This window comes from Panthera leo, chromosome E2 (assembly GCF_018350215.1).
Source record: "Panthera leo isolate Ple1 chromosome E2, P.leo_Ple1_pat1.1, whole genome shotgun sequence".
Taxonomy (NCBI): Eukaryota; Metazoa; Chordata; class Mammalia; order Carnivora; family Felidae; genus Panthera; species Panthera leo.
The window spans coordinates 12,290,577-12,315,024 of NC_056693.1; the positions used below are offsets into that span (position 1 = coordinate 12,290,577).

At 41.8% G+C, this 24,448-nt stretch overlaps 1 protein-coding gene, 1 long non-coding RNA gene and 1 other non-coding gene across 12 annotated transcripts in view; 2 read left to right on the plus strand and 1 right to left on the minus strand.

Annotated features, from left to right (window-relative positions):
- The window catches only part of LOC122208111 (zinc finger protein 227-like), a 74,806-nt gene that overhangs the window by 11,254 nt on the left and 39,104 nt on the right, over window positions 1-24,448 (minus strand). For 5 of the 10 annotated variants that reach the window (XM_042918788.1, XM_042918787.1, XM_042918783.1 and 2 more), the window contains exon 1: window positions 1,675-2,335. Coding sequence is in view for 3 of the 10 variants with exons in the window: in XM_042918784.1 (XP_042774718.1) it covers window positions 21,336-23,521 (2,186 nt within the window). In the remaining 7 variants the exon portion in view is untranslated. The other 5 variants (XM_042918784.1, XM_042918791.1, XM_042918780.1 and 2 more) reach the window with 4 other exon arrangements.
- Window positions 2,138-21,175, plus strand: LOC122208115. The gene is made up of 2 exons (XR_006197113.1): window positions 2,138-2,178; window positions 20,379-21,175. It is a non-coding gene; the product is annotated as an uncharacterized LOC122208115 (long non-coding RNA).
- TRNAQ-UUG lies at window positions 24,263-24,346 on the plus strand. Its single transcript has one exon. It is a non-coding gene; the product is annotated as a tRNA-Gln (tRNA).

Sequence of the window (24,448 nt, forward strand, 5' to 3'; positions counted from 1 at the left end):
TTGAGAGGCTCCAACATTTGTCCAATAGGAGTATGAGGAAAAGAGAATGAAAGAAATGGCAGAGAGGTCTTACTTCAAAAGACAATTGTGAGTTCATACATAGAAATTCTGAACAGTATAAATAAAAATATTCTCTTAAATCATACTGAAACTCAAGAATGCAAAGAACTAAAAACTGTACATAAATAAGAACTAAAAACAACAACAAAAATCCTTAAAGCTCCCAGAAAGAAAATACAGTTTACCTAATAGAAATGACCACTAGACTGACAGAATCAGGGAAACAGAATGGAGATCTGAAACAACTGAACGAGATCTCCAAAAGGAAGCAAAAAAAAAATAATGGTCAACCTTGAATTCTATGCTGGACAGAGTGACTACTGACACAAGGGAGGAAAAAAAAAATTTTCAGCTGAACAAAGATGAAGAACATTTATAACTAAATGAGCCCTAAAGAAGCAATGGTAAAATAACAAAACAAAACAAAACAAAACAAAAACCAAAACAAACAAAAAGACCCTTGTAAGTATGTTGGTAAGGTCTTTGTGATTTAAAACAAACAAACAGGGGCGCCTGGGTGGCTCAGTCGGTTAAGCGGCCGACTTCGGCTTGGGTCATGATCTCGCGGTCCGTGAGTTCAAGCCCCACGTCGGTCTCTGGGCTGACAGCTCAGACCCTGGAGCCTGCTTCAGATTCTGGGTCTCCCTCTCTCTCTCTCTCTCTCTGACCTTTCCCGCTCATGCTGTCTCTCAAAAATAAATAAACGCTTAAAAAAAAAATTAAAAAAAAAAAAAATAAAACAAAACAAACAAACAGGGGCGCCTGGGTGGCGCAGTCGGTTAAGCGGCCGACTTCGGCTCAGGTCATGATCTCGCGGTCCGTGAGTTCGAGCCCCGCGTCAGGCTCTGGGCTGATGGCTCGGAGCCTGGAGCCTGTTTCAGATTCTGTGTCTCCCTCTCTCTCTGCCCCTCCCCCGTTCATGCTCTGTCTCTCTCTGTCCCAAAAATAAATTTAAAACGTTGAAAAAAAAAATTTAAAAAATAAATAAATAAATAAAACAAACAAACAAAAAGCCCAAGAAAGATCTGACCAATTTGGAGGGTAGTTAGAACAAAAATATAACCTATCCCACAGAACCTACCCTACAGTTAAAAAAAAAAAAAAAAAAAGGTGGTGGTGTGGGGCGCCTGGGTGGCTCAGTCAGTTGAGCATCAGATTTCGGCTGGGGTCATGATCTCACAGTCTGGGTTCGAGCCCCACATCCGGCTCTGTGCTGACAGTGCAGAGCGTGCTTGGGATTCTCTTTCTCCTCCTCTCTCTCTGCCCCTTCCCTGCTTGCTCTCACTCTCAAAAAAAAGAAAACATTAGTCTCAGAGACAGATAACCGTTTTTTATCCCAAAGCAGTTGCGAGTAAATAAAAGAGGAATAAGAAGAAAGGAGAGCAAAAGGAAGAAATGTAAAACGTGGTAAACTGAAAAAACGAAGACATATTTAAAACACATGCGCGCGTGGTATAAAATCCACACTCACACCTACCAACGGGGAGATTAAACACCGGCAGGCTGATGCGACCAATATTTGCGCATTTTCCTACTGCGAATTTACTAACTGAAAGAAACCTGATGAACTGAAAACAGAGGACAGGACAAGAAAGTACCTTCGCTGGTACGTACCCGGGGCTATGCTGTGGGCGGCCAAGAAGTCCGTCCTTTCTCCCCTTTGCGACCCCAGGGACGCGGAAGAAAAGGACGCGGTGGGACGGCTCGGCTGGCTCTGTCTCCGGGATCAAGCGTAGCGGACATCCCCAGGCGCTAGCGCGGGGTGCCTCGGGGCTTCCTAAAAGACATCGATAGAGCTGGGGAAGACCTCGGTGCCCGGGACGACGACAGCAGGGCCACGCTGTCGATGCCCCTAGAGCCCTGAGCTCCCTGTCTTCACTGGGGCTTCCAGGCAAAGGGGCGCTGGTGACCGAATTACTCTATCACGAGCGAGAGCCAACCCGTCATCCCGTGCCCCGCCGTTCTAAGCTCTGGACACGTACTGTCTTCGTTCAGTTGGAATCACAACCCTACCCAGTAGTTTCTCGCTCGCTCGCTCGCTACCGTACGGAGGAGGAAAGTAGAGCGCAGAGAACAACTCGCCGGGTATTGTACCGATAGAAGTAGCAGCGCTGCTCGGTAAGTGGGGGAGGAGAGCTGAGGGAATCCAAACTTCTGCCCTCCGTCTCTCGGCCTCCGCCGGCGGCCGCGACTCCTCCATCCTAAAAAGGCCGCCTAGGTAGCGACTAGTCCCACGCTCAGGCCGAAAAGGCTCGGAGGGGTGGGGGGGAGCAAGGCTGACTCACCTCCCGACCGAAAAGATGGTGGCAGCCTCGCTTTTCCGGGGCGGAAGTGCCTCTGCCTACACGGCGCCCCAGAACTACACTTCCCGGAAGCCCCGGGGGGGGACAGGAGGCGCAGCGGCCCCTTGTTTCCGGAAAGAGTTAAGGACTACATTTCCCAGAAGCTCCAAGAGGAGGAAGAACTTTGCCCGCCCGCCTTAGGCCACTCCCTTCCCTCCCAGCAAATCTCCCAGCTGGTAATGCGAGGACTACAACGATCAGAAACCGCTTTATGGCTTCCCATTTTGCCGCCCTAAAGCTGTTCTGTGACGCCAGTGAAACTGAGTTTTTCCCACTGACGAACAAAACGTAATTAGCAAATATTTGAAGAGTCAGAGACTTTAAAACAGTTTGTAAGAAGATCACGTGATCCTTTAATAACGAAACTGCACCTACTACTAGACGAGAGAAAACGATAGCCTTTATTTTGCAGTTTCAGACACTTTTTAGATATAAAAACGAATGAAAGACCAAAAACAAAAAATGGAGGCAAAACGTATTGTAGATTTCAACTTTTGTGAATAGCACAAATAATTAAGAACTTGGCTACTGAGGACAGCCAGACATACTCAAGAGCAAAAAGACAAGCTTCAGCATATTTGTATGATCAATTTCCCAACCGGGGGGGGGGGGGGGTTGTAAACATTCCTCAGAGAAATTTCCGAATTTGAGGATGAATACATTATTAATTAGATTTTTATGCAACAGTCACTGTAAAACTCTTGTTTGCTGATATCTATGATAGAACAGATGTTTCAAAGAAATGAGGGTGGAGAGCAGAGAGGAATACCTAAAAATATCCACATATCCACTACAATATATGTTTGCATTTCTTATTTACTGAACATGTTAGGCGACAGGAGGATGGACCTTAGATGTCCTGACAGAGACCCCCAACCAAGGACCGCCCAGGGACCACCCCATTCCATCCACCTAGCAGTAGGTTTGCGTTACAACATCCCAGCAGAGGAAGAGTTAAGTTTGTTGCACTTGTGCAGAAAGCAGCCTGTTGTCCTTATTTAGCTTAGATCTCTAGAAATATGAATAGAAATAATGTTGCGGTTTCCTTCCCCTGCAAGCATTTCGAATACATACTGGGAAAGGACATGTGTAGCTAATTAGCATGTAATCCAGGCCCGTCACTCAAATGTTGAGATCCAAGGACCCTCCAACAAAAGAAAAAATTGATATAAGCACATAGCCCAGAGTTTCTGTGGGGCCATTCCTTCTGTTATACACCACTGTTTCTTGTGAAGTACCTTGTGCATGCTAGGGACTATTCCAAACACTTGAGACTCTGGGATTCTCCATTCACAACTGTCTTTTTGAGGTAAATACTATAATTTCCTTCATTTTACAGTTTAGGAGGCAGAGGCAGAGGAAGGGTAAGTACTTTGTCCACGTTACTAAATTAGTAAGTGCCAGTGCCAGGTTTCAAAATGTGGCATTTGACACCCAGAGCCTGAGTGCTAACCACTGTTAGCCACATCTGGTATAACCAACACGAACAGATACTTAATTTCAATCAATTTTTTGGCCTCCCTGATGCCAAAGAGATAGAACATAACATGGAAATTCAGTTATCTTCACCTGCATTTCTATCCAGTGCCCTCAAGGCAAGTCACACAACCAGGAATCTTCTATGTCGTTTTCCTCTTCAAACCCGTCTTCCACTCATGTCCAGCCATAGTGAAAAACTTGTACTCTTACAAAAAGCCTCTTTGTATCTACTGTTCATTACGTCACACCCCACTGCTCTATTCCCTTCTAGGGCTTAGTCTTCATCTACAGCTTAAATCTTCCCTGTTCCCGTAAGATTTCTTGTGGGTTTTGTCTCATACATGAATAAAAGCCGTGTGTAATAACACAGACTACAGATTTGAAATCAAGCTGCCTGGGTTAAAATTCAGTTCTTCCACTTATTCTGTGAACTCTGTTCCATTTTTATTCACTTGCAAAATGGAAATAATACTATGACTGATATGATAAACAAATTAGTAACTACACTGAAGGGCACTGGAAACTCTACCTGACTCATAACCACCCTATAAAAAGCAAATATTATCCTCAGGTGACGGGAAACATGAATAAGGGATGAGTGGTTTAGCAACTTTGCTTTAAGATCATTAAAATTAAGAGCAGGGCGCCTGAGTGGCTCAGTTGGGCATCCAACTCTTTTTTTTTTTTTTTTTTTGAGAAAGAGAGAGAGAGAGAGAGAGGGAGAGAGAGAGAATCCCAAGCAGGCTCTGCAGTAGTAGTGGGGGGCTCAACTCAAGAACTCAAGAACTCAGCTCAAGTTTGGGGGGCTCAAACTCAAGAATTGTAAGATCATGACCTAAGTCTAAATCAAGAGTCAGACGCTTAGCCAACTGAGCCACCCAGGCACCCCAAACTCTTTATTTCAGCCCAGGGCATGATCCCAGGGTCATGGGATCAAGACCCACATTGAGCTCCACGCTGATAATGAGCCTACTTAAGATTCTCTTTCTCCCTCTGCCCCTCTCCCTGGCTTGTTCTTTCTCTAAAGAAAATTTAAAAAATAAAATAAAATAAAATAAAATAATAAAATAAAATAAAATAAAATAAAATATAAAACAAAACAAAATAAAATAAAATATAAAATAAAATAAAACAAAACAAAATAAAACAAAATAAATTTTTAAAAAGAACTATTTCCTATGTTTGTTTGTTTTAATGTAGAGCATTGAGATTAAAAACACAGACTTGAGGCTGTAACACCTTGGGCTCAAATGGCAGTTCTGTCTCTTAAAGCGTTAAGTTTTGGGCAAACAGTGTAAACTCACAAAGAGTAAATGAAAAAGAAAAAAATAATTTTCCTTGTCCAAAAGATGCATTTTCTCTGCCCTTTTTCTTAGAGCATTTCCATAGGAAACCCAGTGCTTTTTGGATCTTTTTTCTGACTTTTAAATACATATGTAGATCTTGTTAGAGGCTAAGTAACTTCTTACCAAGTTTACAATCCAGAAGTGTTTTTCAAAGGTCTGGGCTTTGTCCCTTTTAAATGTAAATGTCCGGGCAAATAATCTAGTGTCCCTATCACCGTGGGAGTTTAACCAAGGTTTCTTTCTCTGCTAGCAGGGGAGATAAGATACATTTCATTATTCCCTCGGATAAGGTCAAATAACTAAGAAAATTCCCAAGAAAAATTAGCATAAATTTATCAACGAATTTGCAGCAAACGGTGTAATCAAGCCCTCTTATAGGAAGACAAGATATCGTTAATCCTGAGAATACGTGTACTTAGTAGTTAAACATTTAACAGCATAAAAAGCTTGTAACTGCTTGCCTGTATACACAGGGCGAAGCTTCTTTATTTGTAATCTCTTCCCGCAAATTACCTACGATACAGTACTCTGAATATGAGTATTCAGTAATAAGCTTACTTTTCTACATTATGTAGCGAGAACTTTGTGTTAGTAGGAGGTTGTATTTCCAGCTACCTCTGCTGAAAAAATAAATAAAAGGCGAATAGCATTACCTGGCTCATAAGGCTGTTGAGGTCATTTCATAAATTAGTTCGTATAAAAATGATGAGGGACCACTATACCAATGACACTACTTGAGAGATGAGCATAATGAGACCAAGAGAGATCAGGCAACTCGCATAACGTTGTTCTGCTAGGAAGTGGCAGCGCTGACTGGGAGGTGAGGAAAGCCGGCTGGAGCGCCGGGAGACCTGCAGACCAGGCGACACGGAGACCTGGGCCGCCCCGACCCAGGGAAGCCAGAGGCGCTGCAGACGGGAGGCTTGGCAGAGGGGAACGCAGACCTCTTCCAACTCCACCCTCCGCTGCCTCGGGCAGCTCCGGGCTCGGGGAGCTCCCTGGGAGGGAAGACTCCTCTACTGGACAGGAAGGCGCGCACCAACCTCGCCCTCCTACCGCGAAAGCGGCTCTTTCCGACTAGAGGGAGCTCATGGACCACTTCCCAGAATTCCCTCGCCAGGCCTTCCGGAAGCGGAAGTGCTCCAGGCTACATGTAGCCCAGACTACATCTCCCAGAATGCCCGAGATAAACGACGCCCTCAGCTCCGCCTCCTAAAGCGGAAATACTTCCGGGTACCCTGAGCGGCTGGGTATTAACTCCTTTAATGCCAGAGTGAGTCTTGGCGGAATTGTGTCATTTTAGACTGCAAGGGTCTTCCACGGTGGCTCCTACAGCTTCTGTTGTTGAAAGCTGATCAGCACTTTAGTCGCGTTCAAGGCGCTCAGAAGGAGGTCGGGGTAGGGCAGTGAAGAATCCCAAAAAGCTGCCCTGTAGGAGTAAAAATAAGAGGGAAATGGATTGTCTTTGGTAGAGACCGAAGACAAACTCCAAATCACCTCACTAATTGAAATTGGATTAGAGTGAAACGTTTGTTACTGTCTTCAGCCACCTAGCAAAAACAAATGAAAATCTTTTCTAGAGAAAGAGAGCATCATCCTAGGCTTCAAATTATTTCTATAATACTAAAATATATTAATAGTGGGCAAAATAGCCGTTGGAGATAAAACCATTATGAGGCATGGAAAGAAACACTTCATAAGTTTCAAATTATCAAGAATAACAGCTTTGCATGATCAAAAGCAAACTTTAAAAAGCAAAACTGACAGAATTATAGGGAGAAAAACATTCACAATTAGACTGGGAAGTTTTAACACATATTTAGGAAGAATGTAGAGTCTGGAGAGCATTTACTAAAACAGAAGAGAAGCTGAAAATTAAAATGGAAACATCCATCTCAGGAATTTAATAAACAGAAAACAAAAACTGTAGTAAGTAGATGGAATGAAATGATGAAAATAAATTCATGAAATAGAAAACAAAATAGACTGAAGTTTTTGTGAAGGGCCAAAAGACGATTCAATGAATAAACCAATAAAATTGACAACGTCCAGTAACAGTGGCTAAGAAAAAAAAAAAGACAGAAATGACATACTACCAATTTCAGTGATAAAAATGGAAACATCAATAAAGATATTAAGAAAACATCGTGCAGAGCGTTACAATGATAAATTTGAAAATACATGTGAAATGGTTATAAACTCCTAGAAAACTCCAGCTTAAAACTAAAATCAGTTTCTACTCCTGAAACCAATATTACACTATATGTCAACTAACTTGAATTTTTTTAAATGTGGAAAGATACGTAAAATAAACGTATACAACAATTACACATAATACTTAGTGATAAAATGTTGAAATTTTTATCTTTGAGAACAGAAAACAGAAGAGAATGCTAAATACCACCCCTTTCATCAAATTGTACTGGGCCTTGTATCCAGCAAACTGGTCAAATTTACTTGTCAATTCCAATAACTTTGTTGTAAATTATTTTAGACTTCCTAAATACATAAACACACCATTGGTAAATAATGACAATTTTGTTTCTTCTTTTTCAATCTTTACATTTCTTATCTATTTTTCTTTCATTTGTACGTTGAAAAGAACTCTTGTTCCTTTTAGCCTATTCACACTTTTTAAAAAGATTTTTGCGGGAGTATTTTAAAGCAAATTGCAGAACGTTTTTTCAGTAAAATTAAATTGAAATCCTGGACACATGTGATAAAATAATTTTGTATTTATTCCTTTCTTTTCCCCATCGAACACTTTCATTTGCTCCTCTGACCCATAGGATATTATTTCATCTGAAGTACAGTTGACTCGAACAACACAGGTTTGAACTGTGCAGGTAGACTTATATGTGGATTCTTTTTCAATAAATACAGTACAGTACTATAAATGTATTTTCTCTTACGATTTTCTTTAAAAAAATTTTTAAAGTTTATTTTTAATGAGACAGAGACAGCAGGAGAGGGGGAGAGGGAGAGAAAAAGGGGGACAGAAGATCCCAAGCAGGCTCTGCACTTCCAGGACAGAGCCTGACTTGGGGTTCGAATTCACGAAACCACGAGATCATGATCTGAGCCAAAACCAAGAGTCAGACACTTAAAGACTGAGCCACCCAGGAACGCTTCTCTTATGATTTTCTTAATAACATTTTTTTCTCTAGCTTACTTGAAAATACAGTGCAATATTCAAAATACATGTAACAACATATTTGTGGGGAATAAGCTTAGGAATCCCCTGGGCTTACACCAATGCGTTAACAAGGCATAAAGAATTACAAAGCGATATGATGCTCACACCCGAGTTTGGGTAAACAAGATTAGCAACCCAGAATAGGGAGGTGTAAAGGCACAAAGAATAGGGAGATGCAAAGGCACCCCAGAATAGAGAGGGGTGCAAAGGCTCCCAATACAAAGGTATATGAGGTGAGCAAGATTAGGCATTCAGGGCGAAAACGCCCCCCAATTTAGTGCTATAGCATAAAGCTGCTTTCGCAGGAGGGAAGGAACAAATTAGGTAAACAGGTAAATTGGGTTATAGACCACTGTGCTGCGAGTGAAGTTGCCCAGAGTGGAGATGATTAACAAAAGAAAAAGTGCCTTGTTAACCTTGAGGTTATTTCCCCTATCTGTCTTATCCCCTAGGCTAGCTAAGATAAACATATACAGCACCTCCTGTCTGCCATTAACAACCATCTGCCCATCTTCCCGGCACCAGGATTTTGTTTTATATTGACCCAAGCCCCAAACACTGGGTATCTTCAAAACCCCCTTTTCCCCTCATGCCCATGAGCTAATGTTCACCGATTCAATATCTCTTTGTGCACACCCATCGTGTTTGTAAGCCTTTTGATCTTAATAAATATGGGGCAAAGACACTTATTCGGGGCTCTTGTCTTTTCCTGGACATTAACCATCTCTCACTTTTTATCCTGCATCCTGCTCTCTTGCTAGACGAGAGAGAACTTTAGACCCAGAGTCTATGACAGATATTAATTGTTTATTGGTAATGCTTTGGTCAATAGTAGACTATTAAGTTTGGGGGAAGTCAAAAGTTATACACAGATTTTTTTACTGGGTGGGTTAGTGTCCCTAACCCCTGTGTTGTTCAAGGGTCAGCTGTATTTCTTTTTGTGTGTCTTCTTATGCAGAATATGTGTGGTGTGTTTTTGTGTGAACATATTTTTAATTTATGTAAGTAGTATTGATGAGGGAGCCAAAGGCAAGCTGAGGGTAAAGCTAACACCATGCAACTCTCCCCTCTCCCCCGAGGTGGGATATGTGTAACATTTCTCAGGTACCCCTAGCTGCCCAAGAACAAAGGAAAGGGAAAAACAAATGGTTAAATGATGGAGATCACGATCATGCAGGGCACGAATCTCCATCAGTTTGCAACTGTCTTAATGATTTATAAGAAAAAAGGAAATCACCAGAAACCTATAGACTCAGTTTCCTGGAGCCCCAACGTCATTCTCCCCTCCATAGTGATGTGGGTAACGAAGGCAAGAAGAAAATGTACACAAAATTAAATTTGTTTATAACCTGAAGCCCACTGACAAATACTTGAGATAGGCAGAGTAAAACATTCCTCCAAGAAACTCCCATCTTTCTTAATGTTAATGCCTTACTAGAGGGAAAAATAACTTTGGCTCAACCATAGCAAGATCTCCAGTATCTTGTGAGTCTTCTTTAGCATATGAAGATCCTTTTGGGAACTTCCCCTTGCCTTTACCCACCCCCTCAACTCCCAGGTATACAATCAGTCACTCCTCACAATCCCAGTGCAGCTCTTTCTACCCACTGATCATGTCCCCTTTATTTAGTAAAATCATCTTTTTGCACCAAAGACATCTAAAGAATTCCTTCTTGGTCGTTGGCTCTGGACCCCATCATCACTCCAAAAACACATCAGTATTGTGTTATAAAACTTAATTGATTTTTTTAACTTTCTTCATTCAGTATTATATCTTTAAGATTTGTCCATGTTTTTAGCATACATCTAATTTATTTTATAAAATTCACACACAACATCTTATCTATTTACTCTTCCATGAAAGATACCCAGTTTTCCATTGGCAATAATGATGTGATATGTCTCCATACTCCTATACAAATGTATGATAATTTACTTAGGACACATATCTAAGGAGTGCATTTGATGGTTCACAGCATATTCATATACTTATATTTATAAATAATAGCTAGTTTAATCTTTTTTATTTTCAAGAGAGAGAGAGAGAAAGCGTGTGTGAAGGGGAGAGGGAGGAAGAGAGAAAAAGAGGGAGAGGGAAAGAGAGAGAGAGAGAGAGAGAGAGAGAGAGAGAGAGAGAGAATCTTAACCAGGCTCCATGGCCAGTGCAGAGCCCAACATCAGGCTCCAAACAGGGCTCAGTGTGGGGTTCGATCCAACCACCCTGGGATCATTACCTGAGCTGAAATCAACGGTTGGATGCTCAACCAACGAAGCCACCGAGGCGCCCTGCTAATTTAACCTTTTGAAAAAGTGCTGGACTGATTTTCCAAAGCCTTTGCACATTCCAAAACATCTCCACTCACAGCGTATGGCAGTTTCAATTTCTCCACTTCCAATCATTTTATTATCAAGTTTTGTTTTGTTTTGTTTTGTTTTGTTTTGTTTTGTATATAGCCAATCTGATGAATGTGGAGTGCTATCTCATTATGGTTTTGATTTACATTTTCCTAATGTTGACCATCTTTTCATGTGCTCACGGGCCATTTGTATATCTTCTTTGGAAGAATGTCTATTCCCAAATGTTTTGGCACATGGTTTAATTGGGCCATCTGTCTTTTTATTGATGATGTGGGCTATTTGTCTTTTATTACCAAATTGTAAATGATCTTTATATATTCATTCCAGTTATAACTTCATTATAAGAGATACAACTTCATATATGATATGAAAACAAATATTTTTTTCTCCCATTCTGTGGATGTCTTTTCACTTTTCTGGTGGTATTTTTTGAGACACAAAAGTTTCTAATTCTGATGATGTCCTATAAATCTATCTTTTATTGTTGTTCCTTGTGCCTCCATGTCATATCAAGAAACCACTGACTAATGCTAAAAGTTTTATAATGTTTGGTTCTTACATTTAGGTCCTTGATCCATTTTGAGTTGGTTTTTGAAAATTGTGTGTGGTACGGGGTGCAACTTCATCTGCGTGTGTATATCCATTGTCTCAGCGCCATTTGTTGAAGAGATTGTTCTTTTGCCATTGAGTTGTCTTGGCACCCTAACTGGATTTTTAAAATTCATTTATCGTGTCCTACATTGGATAAACAACCTTAACGATGAAGAAATCAATTTAACAAACTTTGTCTTAATTTCCGTGCTTTTGAAACTCCCAAGTTTCAAATTTTCAAAATTAACTTTATAATTTATCCTTTATATTTAGGGCCTTTAATCCTTTTGGAGTCTACCGATGCATGTGTTATTAGGTGAGGAACCACTTTGTTTTTCTGCATATACAAAAGAAATGCTTAAAAACGAGTAGTGCTATTTATGGATAGAAAATTCCATAATTTAAAATATGCTAAACTAGTATAGTGATCTACAATATCAGTGCAAACCCAGTAGAAATCCTGGCTTTATGGGGTACCTGGGGGTCTCAGTCAATTGAGCATCCAACTTTTGAGTTTTGCTCAGGTCATGATCCCAGGGTTGTAGAATTGAGCCCCATGTCAAGTTCTGCACTGAGCATGGAGCCTGGTTAGATTCTCTTTCTCTCTTCCTCTGCCCCTCTCTTCCACTTGCATTTTATCTCTCTCAAAAAAAGAAATACTGGGGTGTCTGGGTGGCTCAGTCGGTTAAGCGTCTGACTTCAGCTCAGGTCATGATCTCACGGTCTGTGAGTTAGAGCCCCGCGTCGGGCTCTGTGCTGACAGCTCAGAGCCTGGAGCCTGCTTCAGATTCTGTGTCTCCCTCTCTCTCTGCCCCTCCCCTGCTCATGCTCTGTCTCTCTCTGTCTCAAAAATTAAAAAAATTTTTTAAAAACATCAAAAAATACTTTTTTTCCTGGAAATTGATGCAGTAGTTATAAAATTTTGTAAAGAAGCAAAGGGCTAAAAATAGTTAAGATAATGTTAAGACAACAAAATGGAAGCCTTTATCAGATATTAAATAATATTATACAGCTACAGTATCTGAGACAGCGTGGTGTTTGCTTAAAGACGGCCAGGAAAAAAAGGGAGGAGAATAGAGACCAGATCAAAGCAGACACTTTCATCTGATTCATGAAAAGGAGACATTGCAATAGAGGGAGAGAGAAGTATTTTTATGTATGTTCCTCCATCAATCGGACATCCATATGGAAAAGTATATTTACTTCTACTTCACAGAATCTACAAATATAACTTTCATAAGGACTGTAGATCTAATTTTGAGAAGTAAAATAATGAAGCTTTTAAAAACAAAACCTTAAAAAATTTTTTATGTTTATTTATTTTTGAGAGCAAGAGAGACAGAGCTCAAGCAGGGGAGGGGCAGAGAGAGAGGGAGACACGGAATCCAAAGCAGGCTCCAGGCTCTGAGCTGTCAGAACAGAGCCCAAAGCAGGGCTCAAACCCACGGACCACGAGACCATGACCTGAGCCGAAGTCAGACGCTTAACCGACTGAGCCAGCCAGGCGCTCCTTAAGAATAAAACCTAAGAGAGAATGTTTGTTACCTTAGAATAGGGCAATAAAATTCTTAAACAAGTCCAAAAGCAAACTACTAAGTGTTGACAAGGATATGGCGCAACCATAACTCTATCACTTTGCATGTGAGAGTGTACATTAGTTCAGCGACTTGGAAAATGTTTGGCAGTGTCTGCTAGAATTAAATATATGCATCACCCATGACATGCAATTCCACTTCCAGCAAGCAGAAAAATAAACACACTACACACACATCCCAAAATATACGCAAGATTTGGCCCCTAGGATGTAGTTTGCCTACCCCTGCTCTACAGTAAACACGTAAACAATTGCTTATAAACAGCAACATGGCTCAAGCTCACAAACACGATGTTGAGCAAAACAAGCGGGGCACAAAAGAATATGTGCAACGTAATCCCATTTATGTAAAGATAAACAAAAGGAAACGTAGTCAATAGTAATAGAAGTTAGGGAAGTGCACTTGAGGCGGGTGGGTAGTAACTGAAAAGGAGCAGCAGAAATGGTTTGTTGTGTCTGTTAGAGCCTACTGATGGTAATGGTCTTGGTTATGGATGCCTGAAGTACTGGCCCAGACTCTGTATTACTTGTATAGAGCCCCACAGACATTTCCCCAACTGGGGCCAATGTTGTGGCTGGACCAGCCCTTATTGGTTATTATGATCACAGGACACACTTCAGCAAAAAACCAGGAGTAAGATTTATAACTCCCATGTCCTGGAGGGTACATGGTATGCCAAAGGACCACACAGTGAGATCAGAGAGAAAGAGCAAGCTGAGACCTGGGGCTCTGCGTTTAATTGGGTCCAAGGGTGGGGTGTCTGGGGTTTCACAAGAGTTCAATTAATTATTTGAAACATACAAGTGGGATTAGGGGATGGGAGAGTAGAGACAGGGTCACCCAGGGTTTCTGAAAGGGAAGTTCATGAATGTGGGTGGCCTAGTTCCTTATCTGGTTGTTTTGCTAGAAACTGCCATATAGCTGGCAATATGTTTATTCAAAATGAGTATCTTTTTAAGCGGATGACTCAGGAATCAATAGGCTAATGTCAGGCACTTACACTGCAGGGTTCAATATCACCCAGGGTTCAATCAGAAAAGTTGTGTCATTATGACTTTAGAGATAAGTGTATTTTAAAAAAGAAATTAGATTTGGGGCATTTGGGTGGCCCAGTCGGTTAAGCATCTGACTTCAGCTCAGGTCATGATCTCGCATTTCCTAAGTTCAAGCCCCACATCGGGCTCTGTGCTGACAGCTCAAGTCTGGAGCCTGCTTTGGATTCTGTGTCTCCCTCTCTCTCTGTCTCAAAAAGAAATAAACATTAAAAAAAAATAGGAATTAGACTTTACACAAATGTGGGAGGAGAAATCAGAGTTTAGGAATTCTGAGAAGCCCAGCTCATCCAGCTTCTGAAGCAGAATTGTTAATGGGGAACATCGTGTAAGATCAGTGAATCCTGTGAACATTAATTTTGCTACAATTCTTTTTTTCTTTTTGTAAAATTCTTTGCCTGGTCACAAGCAATGGTGGATGGAATATCATGAGAGAGAATAAAGCAGTTTGTGAGGTCCACAGATGGTGTTTCTGGCAGAAGCACTGGACCGGGAAAGGCAGTTCCATATCTAAAAGCAACTTTTCTCCAGTGAAAACAAAATGCTGTCCCTTCCATGATGGAAGTGGTCTTGTGTAATCAAATTCCTAGCAGGGGCCTGGGTAGTTCTCTTTGGAGAACAGCACCAAAATGTTCCCTTCTCATTCAGCTGATCACAGACACCTCCTCATGAAGCCACAGGCATGGGTTGAAAGATGGGACTCACAGTAGCAAGAATTGGAGCTATGGAAACCTGAGTCACTCGTTCATGCAGCTTACTTGTGACTTCTGTTTAGGCCCAACCTCATATGGATCACTTCAACATCAGCACCAGTATAGCTGCTGGTATACTCAAATTTATGGCTTCATCACATGGTAATTTTATGGCCAGATAGTTTCAATTAGGGATTGAAAAACCCAGAAGTTGCTTTCTCAGGATTAATGCTATCAGCAGAGAATGGCTTAATTTTGTTCCCAAATCCTAAATATGTATGCTGTAAGCTCCGTGCAGTGACCCTACCTGTCAGACACTTCATACTTCATCAGATATATATCAGGGGTCACAAAATTATTGCAGTCAAGAACCAGATAGTAAATATTTTAGGCTTTGCAGACCACACAGATCTCTGTCACAACTACTCAACTCTGCCATCTTAGCATGAAAGCACTGTGGACAATATGCATAGAGTCGTCATGGCTATGTTTCAATAAAGTTTTATTTACAAAAAACAAGTGGCAGCCAGACTTGACCCATGGATTGTAGTTGGCCAATACGTGGAACTAAACTATGAAGACTGGAAAGTTGGTGTAGCCCTGAGCTGGAGCTATGAAAGTGTATTGATGGCCCTACCAGATGAAACTCAACTTCTTTGAACGTTTACTAACATTCAAACAGGTATAGGAACAGGTATAGGGGGAAAAAAAAGAAAGCATGTTGGTGTAATGGCTGCACATCAGGTGCCAGCAGATGACTGACGTGCTCCAGCAATAAAACCTCATCTGACGCTACAAGTGATGTCAAGTCCTAATTAAATTTACAATAATCCCAGGTCATTCCCCCAAGATCCATCTGTCTTTTTGCACAGGTCAAATAAGTAAATTAGGGGCGCCTGGGTGGCTCAGTCAGTTGAGCATCCGACTCCAGCTCAGGTCATGATCTCACAGTTCGTGGGCTCAAGCCTTGCATCAGGCTCTGTGCTGACAGCCCGGAGCCTGGAGCCTGCTTTGGATTCTCTGTCTCCCTCTCTGTCCCTCCCTGACTCACACTGTCTCTGTCTCTCCCAAAAATAAACATTAAAAAAAATTTTTTTTAATGAGTAAACTGGAGGGATATGATAGAGTAACAGGACTCCTATCTATGACTTTCAAGATACTGCTGTGGCACTAATCTCTAGAATCCCTTGAATAATATGGCATTTCTTTTGTCTTTCTATTTTGGTACATACAAGGCAGTTACAGTGTTTATTTGTCCTTTCTTACCAAAATAGCCTTTGTCTCATGGGTGAGGGAACCAATGTGAGAATTCTGCCAGTGGTTGGGTATTTCTATTGCAATTCGGCATTCTGGAACTTGGGAAATAACCAGACAATGGGTTCAAGGACCTATTCAGATCACCACATATGGACCTGAGCAAAAGTTATTATTTGTTGTTTATAAGCCCCAACTACTAACTGGTGGGCACAATGCATTTGAGGTTCCAGGAATTAATGTCATGTCTACTGTCCAGTAATCCCTACGTATTCTACTTATTTCCACTTATCTAATGCAAAATTTCCATAAATATGGCTGCAAGTCACTTTGAGGAAGTCTAGAACAATTTATGGTATATACTTTTGGCAGTATATCAGATGCTTTCCTCAAGGGAACCTAGCCTGTTCTTTAAGATGCTCTGGAAATGGGAATGGACTCATTCACCAAGACTGCCAATGCTCCCCTCACCAATGAACTTCTTAAATCTTTGGCAAAGGCAGTGTTCTTTAAACCCTCCCAGGGCACACAGAGGGTTATGTTGAGAGGGTCTTACATGACAAATTCACTTCAGCAGTCTGACATTCCCATGTCTTTGTATACCTTCTACAGCAGTTCTTAGCTGGGGACAATTTTGTCCCCCACCCTGGGGCATTTGGCAGTGTCCTGAGACATTTCTTATTGTTACAGCTGTTGGGGGGGGGGGGTGCAACTGGCATCTAGTGGGTAGAGGCCAGAGATGCTGCTGCAGAGATGCTACAATGCACAGGACAGCCCCCAACACCAAAGAGCTATCCAGTCCAAAATGTCAGTTGTGTCAAGTTTGAGAAAATATTTTACAACATACTTATAAAGTTCTAGCATTTTGACTTTAGTGTATATAGGATAACTTTAGGTTCAGGTTTTAGTCATTTTACTGAACAAACTGTTGAAGGCATTCACAGATGCTCAGTCTGAAATTGATGTTCAGTGCACTCATATCAACAAATCCAGGGGCGCCTGGATGGCTCAGTCGGTTAAGCGGCCGACTTCGGCTCAGGTCATGATCTCGCGGTCCGTGAGTTCGAGCCCGGTGTCGGGCTCTGTGCTGACAGCCCAGAGCCTGGAGCCTGTTTCAGATTCTGTGTCTCCCTCTCTCTGACCCTCCCCCATTCATGCTCTGTCTCAAAAATAAAATAAATGTTAAAAAAAAAAAATTAAAAAAAAAAAACCAAATCCACCCTACTCCAATATTATATTACTTCCGCCTGATTCCATACCCTTAAGACCCACAACCATATAGATTTCTCAGGTTTCTATTGATACAAATTATATAAAAATATTTTGGCAAGGTATAGCATCTCCTCGTGGTTATACTTTATACCTGATGGCTCCCTCCACTCCCACTACTTTCCCCTTCCCTGCAAGGATTTAGTTATGATTAACAGGTCTAGAAAAATGAGAGGCAGTAGAGAAAAGTCTTAAGGATCTAGTTTCCTGCAAGGAACCCATCTTGGGGGAGATCATAACAGGTTCTTCAGGCAAGAAAAAACTACATCAGAAGAGAGAAAAAGGCTTCCTTCTAATGGCAAAGGAGGCTCACCTAAGTTTAGAGATCAAAGGCCTCCGTTTTGTTGGGATCTACCCATATATTTCTTCCTCAATTTTTCAGGATTCTCGTCCTTCCCTTTGATGCTCTGTACCATAAGAGAATCTACAAGTTTGTGAATCGATGTGTTATCGTTCAGCTGCTTACTGAATTTGACTTTGGGCCTCCTTTTTGTTAAAAAAAAAAAAGAAAAAAAAGAAAGAAAGAAAAAGAAAAAAGCCAACTCTTTACAACAAGCCCTCAAAGTATGAATATGTAGCCAAGTTCAAATCTAAGACAGGAAAATCCTCCAGAGGCCATGAGTGTGGGCCCATGGTGTCAAGTGGGAGTTGAAACCGAATGGCCTACAAAGCCAATGGAACTGGATACACAGCTAGAGGTTTAATCTTTATGTAGATGGGAGTCAAGGTCAGAGGAGCCAGGCACACTGGGAGAGTAGTGAACTACCCAGTATTACAAAGGAAATTCTCTTTCACTGACTGTGAAGAAACAGGTAGTCCCCACTGCTACCAGCATCTTTGCGCCAACCCAAAAGAACAAGATCAACCAGAAGGGCAGATAAAGAATCAAAAGGAAACCATTCTGAAATCCTGACTGAACCAGGTTTAAGTTCTGTTCTACTTGTAGTCTTTCCAGGTATGGGAGACAAATGTCTTTGGTTTAACACAGGGATTAACAGGCATTTTCTGTATAGGGCCAGAAAGTTCAGTATTTTAGGTTTTGTGGGCCAGTGTTTGTCACAACTACGAAAGTGTCACTGCAGTGAGAAAACGGTCACGGATGATATATAAATGGGCGTTGCTATGTTCCAATAAAGCTTTCAATACCTTGCCAAACTTTGGTTTAACCCATTAAACTACAAATTACCTTGAAATGACAGGCTATCCTGGTATCCATTAAACAAAACAAAACAGCCAAGGCCTAGGATTTCTCATATCTAATGCAATTTGAGGCAGCATGGACTTCACATAGCATGTGAAGGTGTGGTCCAAGAAATCAACTTGGAAACCTTTCACATTATATACATTATATATACATATAGGTGTATATATAATGTATATGTATATATACATATGTATGTGTGTATATATATGTGTGTGTATGTGTGTGTGTGTATATATATATATATATATATATATATATATATATATATATATAAAATCTCCATTGCTGAGCAAAGCCATTTAACCAAATAAGCATTAAAAATCAGAAAAATTAGGGGCGCCTGGGTGGCGCAGTCGGTTAAGTGTCCGACTTCAGCTCAGGTCACGATCTCGCGGTCCGTGAGTTCGAGCTCCGCGTCGGGCTCTGGGCTGATGGCTCGGAGCCTGGAGCCTGCTTCCGATTCTGTGTCTCCCTCTCTCTCTGCCCCTCCCCCGTTCATGCTTTGTCTGTCTCAAAAATAAACGTTAAAAAAAACAAATTAAAAAAAAAATCAGTAAAATGACTAAGTAGAAATGATATTCAAACCTGCTCACACAGCTTGCTTCCATCATGCTAGATGCTCCCCTATGCACATCTTTTCCTTAGGAAATCTTTGTTAAATTTTACCTCAAAACAGATGTACTTTCGTTCTCCATCGTCAAGATTTGCCCAGTTGCTCCGTAAACAAGTTTTTCATCATCCCTTTTCTCCCACAGCTCAAGGTTCTCTGTTTCATGGTGTCTGGAAAGAGCCAGCTACCACCCTAATCAGAGCAAGCCAGTACTGTGGGATTCCGTTCACCCAGTAGGGAAGTCTGACAAGAAGTAGGGGATGTACAAATCTCCACTGTTGGAATTACACTAGAATCTTCTAATCCACATGGATTTACGCCTAAGCTTCAAATGTATTAATTACAAATACACAGTTACGCTCACTGTATGTATCTGTATCTTTGAATGACTACAGAATTTTTTTTTTTCTTTTTACAACTGATTTCCAGGGTTCTATTCCTTAATTTTGGCCTTACATGCCACATGATGATATGATTTTACTGTAAGAGATATGTTCTTAGAAATTTTTAAAGTTATATTTTACACAGCTTACTCTGCTGCTGTAAAGTAACAGTATTTTACTATAAAACTGATGCTCAACGAAAAATCTGAGTTAAATACTATAAAATCTCTGAGAATCTCCTTGCCACTATTTACATAACATAAATATCCCTTCACATGACTGGATGCATTAACACATTCATAGACACACACACACACGTTTGATTAAGGTACTTGATGTCCCTAAACTGCCTTAAACTGTTACATTCTTGTCTTGGCTTTAAGCCTTAGCCATCATTTTAATGAACGTTATTGTATATCAAAACATATTTATATAAATCCCTACTGATGAACATTTATTTCCACTTTTAAAAAATTTAGTTATGGGGCACCTGTGTGGCTCAGTCGGTTAAGCATCCGGCTTCAGCTCAGGTCATGATCTCGCGGTTTGTGAGTTCGAGCCCCGCACCGGGCTCTGTGCTGTCAGTTCAGGGCCTCCAGCTTGCCTCGGATTCTGTCTCTCCCTCTTTCTCTGCCCCTCCCCCACCCTTGCTCTGTCTTTCAAAAAATGAATAAATGTTAAAGAAAAAAAAATTTAGTTAACAGCACTGATGTGCTACTGACCTTTTCTACTTGAAACTCCAAATCATAAGTTCATATTCTACCTTCTCCAGATCAAAGGGATTCCACATTCTACATTTTGATAAATACTGACCAGTTTCAAAACAAAAAGCAATTATTCAATCCACTGCTAGGAAAAAGCGTGAAAGTCAGTCATGCCTCAATGGTCAATGTGTTTGAGGAAATTCTCAAATTCCAACAAATAATTTTTCTTTCCTTCTTTCTCAGGGTGGGGAGAGGACGCAGTAATGGGATAGAGAACTTGACAAAAGTAATCTACTTCAAATAGCCTCTCTACCTAAGTTTTGATGAAAGTAATGCTAAAACCCTTAGAAGGCAATGACGTCAAAGTCTGGATGGAAATATGGAGAATAAGACACCAATGATCAATTCAACATTTACTAAGAGATGTGTGTCATTAGTGGAACTTTGACACTTAAACCCCTGCTTTGACCTTCTTGAAAATAATAATCGACAGTGTTAAGGTCTTATTATTGTAAGATCAGCAATTTTTTTGGTCTATGCTGTCACAAAAGGTAACTGTCTGGGATTCTACTGATTTTATGCAGACTAAGTTCAAGGTCCAATGATAAGACCCAACCTGATGAGAGGCTGAAGACAGGAGCTCATCACAACAGGGCAACGTCAAACTACCAGGACAGACCGCAGTACTGAGTGGTCACAGTTCAACTGCCTCCCTGAACTAATTTTATTAAGGCCGATTTTAGGTCACCTCTTCTGAATATAAATTCTTGTGAAATTCCGGAGGTGATCTCAACACAATTTTCAAATATACCATTTCCCCCATTCATTAATTTAACAAACACTGAGCACCCCCAAGGTCCCCAGCATGTTAAGACTCTGCAGATCCAGAACAAGTCGCTGCATTTATGGAGCTTACATTCTAACGGGCATTCATTCTAGCATGTCCATCAGACTTTTGTACAAGGCCTGATAAAACTCGTACTTTCCAAAGCCTCTCCCCTGAATAGTATTTAATAATAAAGCTCAAAGTTCAAACTGTATTTCGCTATACAACCCACAAGCATCCTCTGCTGCGTGGCCTCCTGACTACTGGGATATGTTAAGCTGGGGCTGAACACGGACTTTAGTGAAACAAACAAGTTCTTTTGAACTTCATGATTGGAAGAATTCACGGGACACTGGGGTTTTCTTTTTAAAACATCATTTTATGCAACTATTTTCCTGTGTAGATTCTCTGCTGTTCTTACCACTCCTACTGCTTTTGTAAGATTTATCACCGGCGTGGATTCTGTGATGAATGGTAAGGTTGGATCGCCAGCTGAAGCTCTTACCACAGGTCTCACACTTGTAAGGTTTCTCCCCCGTGTGAACTCTCTGATGAGACTGTAGCTGTGAAGAGCGGCTGAAGACCTTGCCGCACACATCACATTTGTACGGTTTCTCTCCGGTGTGGACGCTCTGATGCAGCTGAAGACTCGAGGCCTGACTGAAGTGCTTCCCACACTCCCCACACTTGTAGGGTTTCTCTCCCGTGTGGACCCTCTGATGCATGTCCAGATTCAAGCTCCACTTGAAGCCCTTCCCACACTCCTCACACTTGTACGGCTTTTCTCCAGTGTGCACTTTTTGGTGGGCTTGCAGGTGTGAACTGCGACCAAAGCTCTTCCCGCACTCCGCACACTTGAAAGGTTTCTCTCCGCTGTGGACTCTCTGATGAGCCAGAAGATTCGAGGCCTGCCTGAATACCTTCCCACACTCCTCGCAATTATACGGTTTCTCTCCTGTGTGGATTCTGCAGTGAATTTTGAGATCTGCTCTACGACTGAATCCCTTCCCACACTCTTCACATTTGTGTGGCTTCTCTCCGGTGTGGATCAGCTGGTGAATCTGAAGTCGGGAACTCTGATTGAAGCCCTGCCCGCATTCCTCACACTTGTAAGGTTTCTCCACGCTGTGGGCCTTCAGATGGATTTGAAGATAGGAACTCTGACTGAAGCCCTTCCCACATACCTCACATTTGTAGGGTTTCTCCCCTGTGTGGACTACCAGATGAACTTGATAATGGGAGTTCCTCCTGAAGCTCTTCCCACACTCATTGCATTTGTATGGTTTTTCTCCTGTATGGACTCTCTGGTGGGCTTGAAGATTTGAACTCAGAGTAAAGCCTTTACCACACACGTTACATATGTAGGATTTCTCTCCAGTGTGGACTCCCTGATGGGCCTGAAGACTTGAAGGCCGACTAAAGCCTTTACCACACTCCTCACATTTGTAGGGCTTTTCTCCTGTGTGGACCCTCTGATGAATGTATAGATTTGAGCTACAAATGAAGCCCTTCCCACACTCCTCACATTTGTATGGTTTCTCTCCTGTATGGACTCTCTGATGGGATTGAAGATGTGAATTCCGACTGAAGCTTTTACCACACGCATCACATCTGAATGGTTTCTCCCCAGTGTGGACCCTCTGATGGTCCTGCAGATGAGAGGCCTGACTGAAGGCCCTCCCACACTCCTCACAACTGTAAGGTTTTTCTCCTGTGTGGACTTTGCAATGAACAGTAAGTGCTGATCTACGACCAAAGGCTTTCCCACAGTCCTCACATCTGAATGGCTTCTCTACAGTGTGGACATTCCGATGGGTTTGCGGAAGTGGGTTCTGACCGAATCCCTTGCCGCACTCACCACACGTATAGCCTTTCTGTCCCACGTGAACTCTCTGATGAATACGAAGAACTGAGCTATAACGGAAGCCTTTCCCACACTCACTACATGTATGAGGCTTCACCTTTGAGTGTAACTGTTTATGAAGATCAAAGGTGGAGAGGTCACTGAAGGTTTTTTCACATTCATTACATCGGTAAGGTTTCTGTCCTGTGTGAATCACACTATCCTGGTTCAATGCTGAAACCTTCACGCCGTCTTTCTCATAATCATCGTGGCAGTAAGATTTGTCACTTCTGTGTATTCCATGATCAAGGGGATGTGAAATCCAACCGATCGCGTCAACATCTCGTTTACACCGACACAGATGATTTTTCATGGACGTTTGCTGATATCTGTTCTGGTAACTCTGCGACTCAGTCAAAGACGTTTTCCTCCAAGAGTCCTGGACTCTCAGAATTGGAAACTCTGAGTTTTCAGTACCACCGGGACCAGCCACTTTACAATTTAGCATACAGTTCTCATCTTCAGAAATTTGAATAGACAGTCCCGCTCCAAGCTGGCAGGGGGAATCACCCTGCTTGTGAAACTGAGAACTATTTCTCATGGAGTTCTGCCATCTGGTTAGGTCACTTGCGATGTGTTGCCAGATTTGCCAGCAGGAAAGCTCTTCACGTGGTCCTCTGTCTTGAAGAGTCCTCAGCTCACTTTGACTGTTCCCTCCTATAGGGACAGAATTCAGACATGAGGACAAGTGAAAGCACTGTTCAGGGTCAAGATTTCACACTTAGGACACAGTACAAGACTTTACTGAACCTCAGGATGGTCCGGCTTATCTTTTCACCACGTATGAAATACTCTGGCTTATATACTGATAGAAACCAAGAGGTAGTCCATTAAACTCCCAACCGCTTAGCATCAATGAAACCTACTTGAAACAAAATTACTGCCATCTGACATACCATTTAAATCATGTCAGAAATGACAGGTCTTTCCCACCACAATGCATGATCAGTAAGGACAAGCGTGTTGCAGTGTTGACAGCTTTTGACAGTGCGTCGCAGTTAGCAGGCACTCGAGAAGCGCATGCATAGATGAATCCCAGTTTGAGGTCTGAGATGATGATGATGATGATGATGATGATGATAATTAGAATTATAAATCCCAGTTTAAGTGTGAACAGGACAGAGGAGCCAAAGAACTTTTACAAGTATTTGAAGTAAGAAAAGAAAGGGCACCTGGGTGGCTCAGTCGGGTGAGTGTCCGACTTCGGCTCAGGTCATGATCTCATGGTTTTTGAGTTCAAGCCCTGCATCAGGCTCTGCTGACAGCTCAGAGCCTGGAGTCTGCTTTGGATTCTGAGTCTCCCTCTCTCTCTGCCCTCCCCTGCTCACACTCTTGTCTCTGTTTCTCTCTCTCAAAAATAAATAAACATTAAAACAAAAAAAAATTGAAATAAGGGGTGCCTGGGTGGCTCAGTCGGTTAAGCAACCGACTTTGGCTCGGGTCATGATTTCACATTCGTGGGTTCGAGCCCCACCTCAGGCTCTCTGCAGACAGCGCGGAGCCCGGACCCTGCTTTGGATTCTGTGTTTCCCTCTCTCTCCGCCCCCACCGCTTGTGCTCTTTCTCTCTTTCAAAAATAAACAT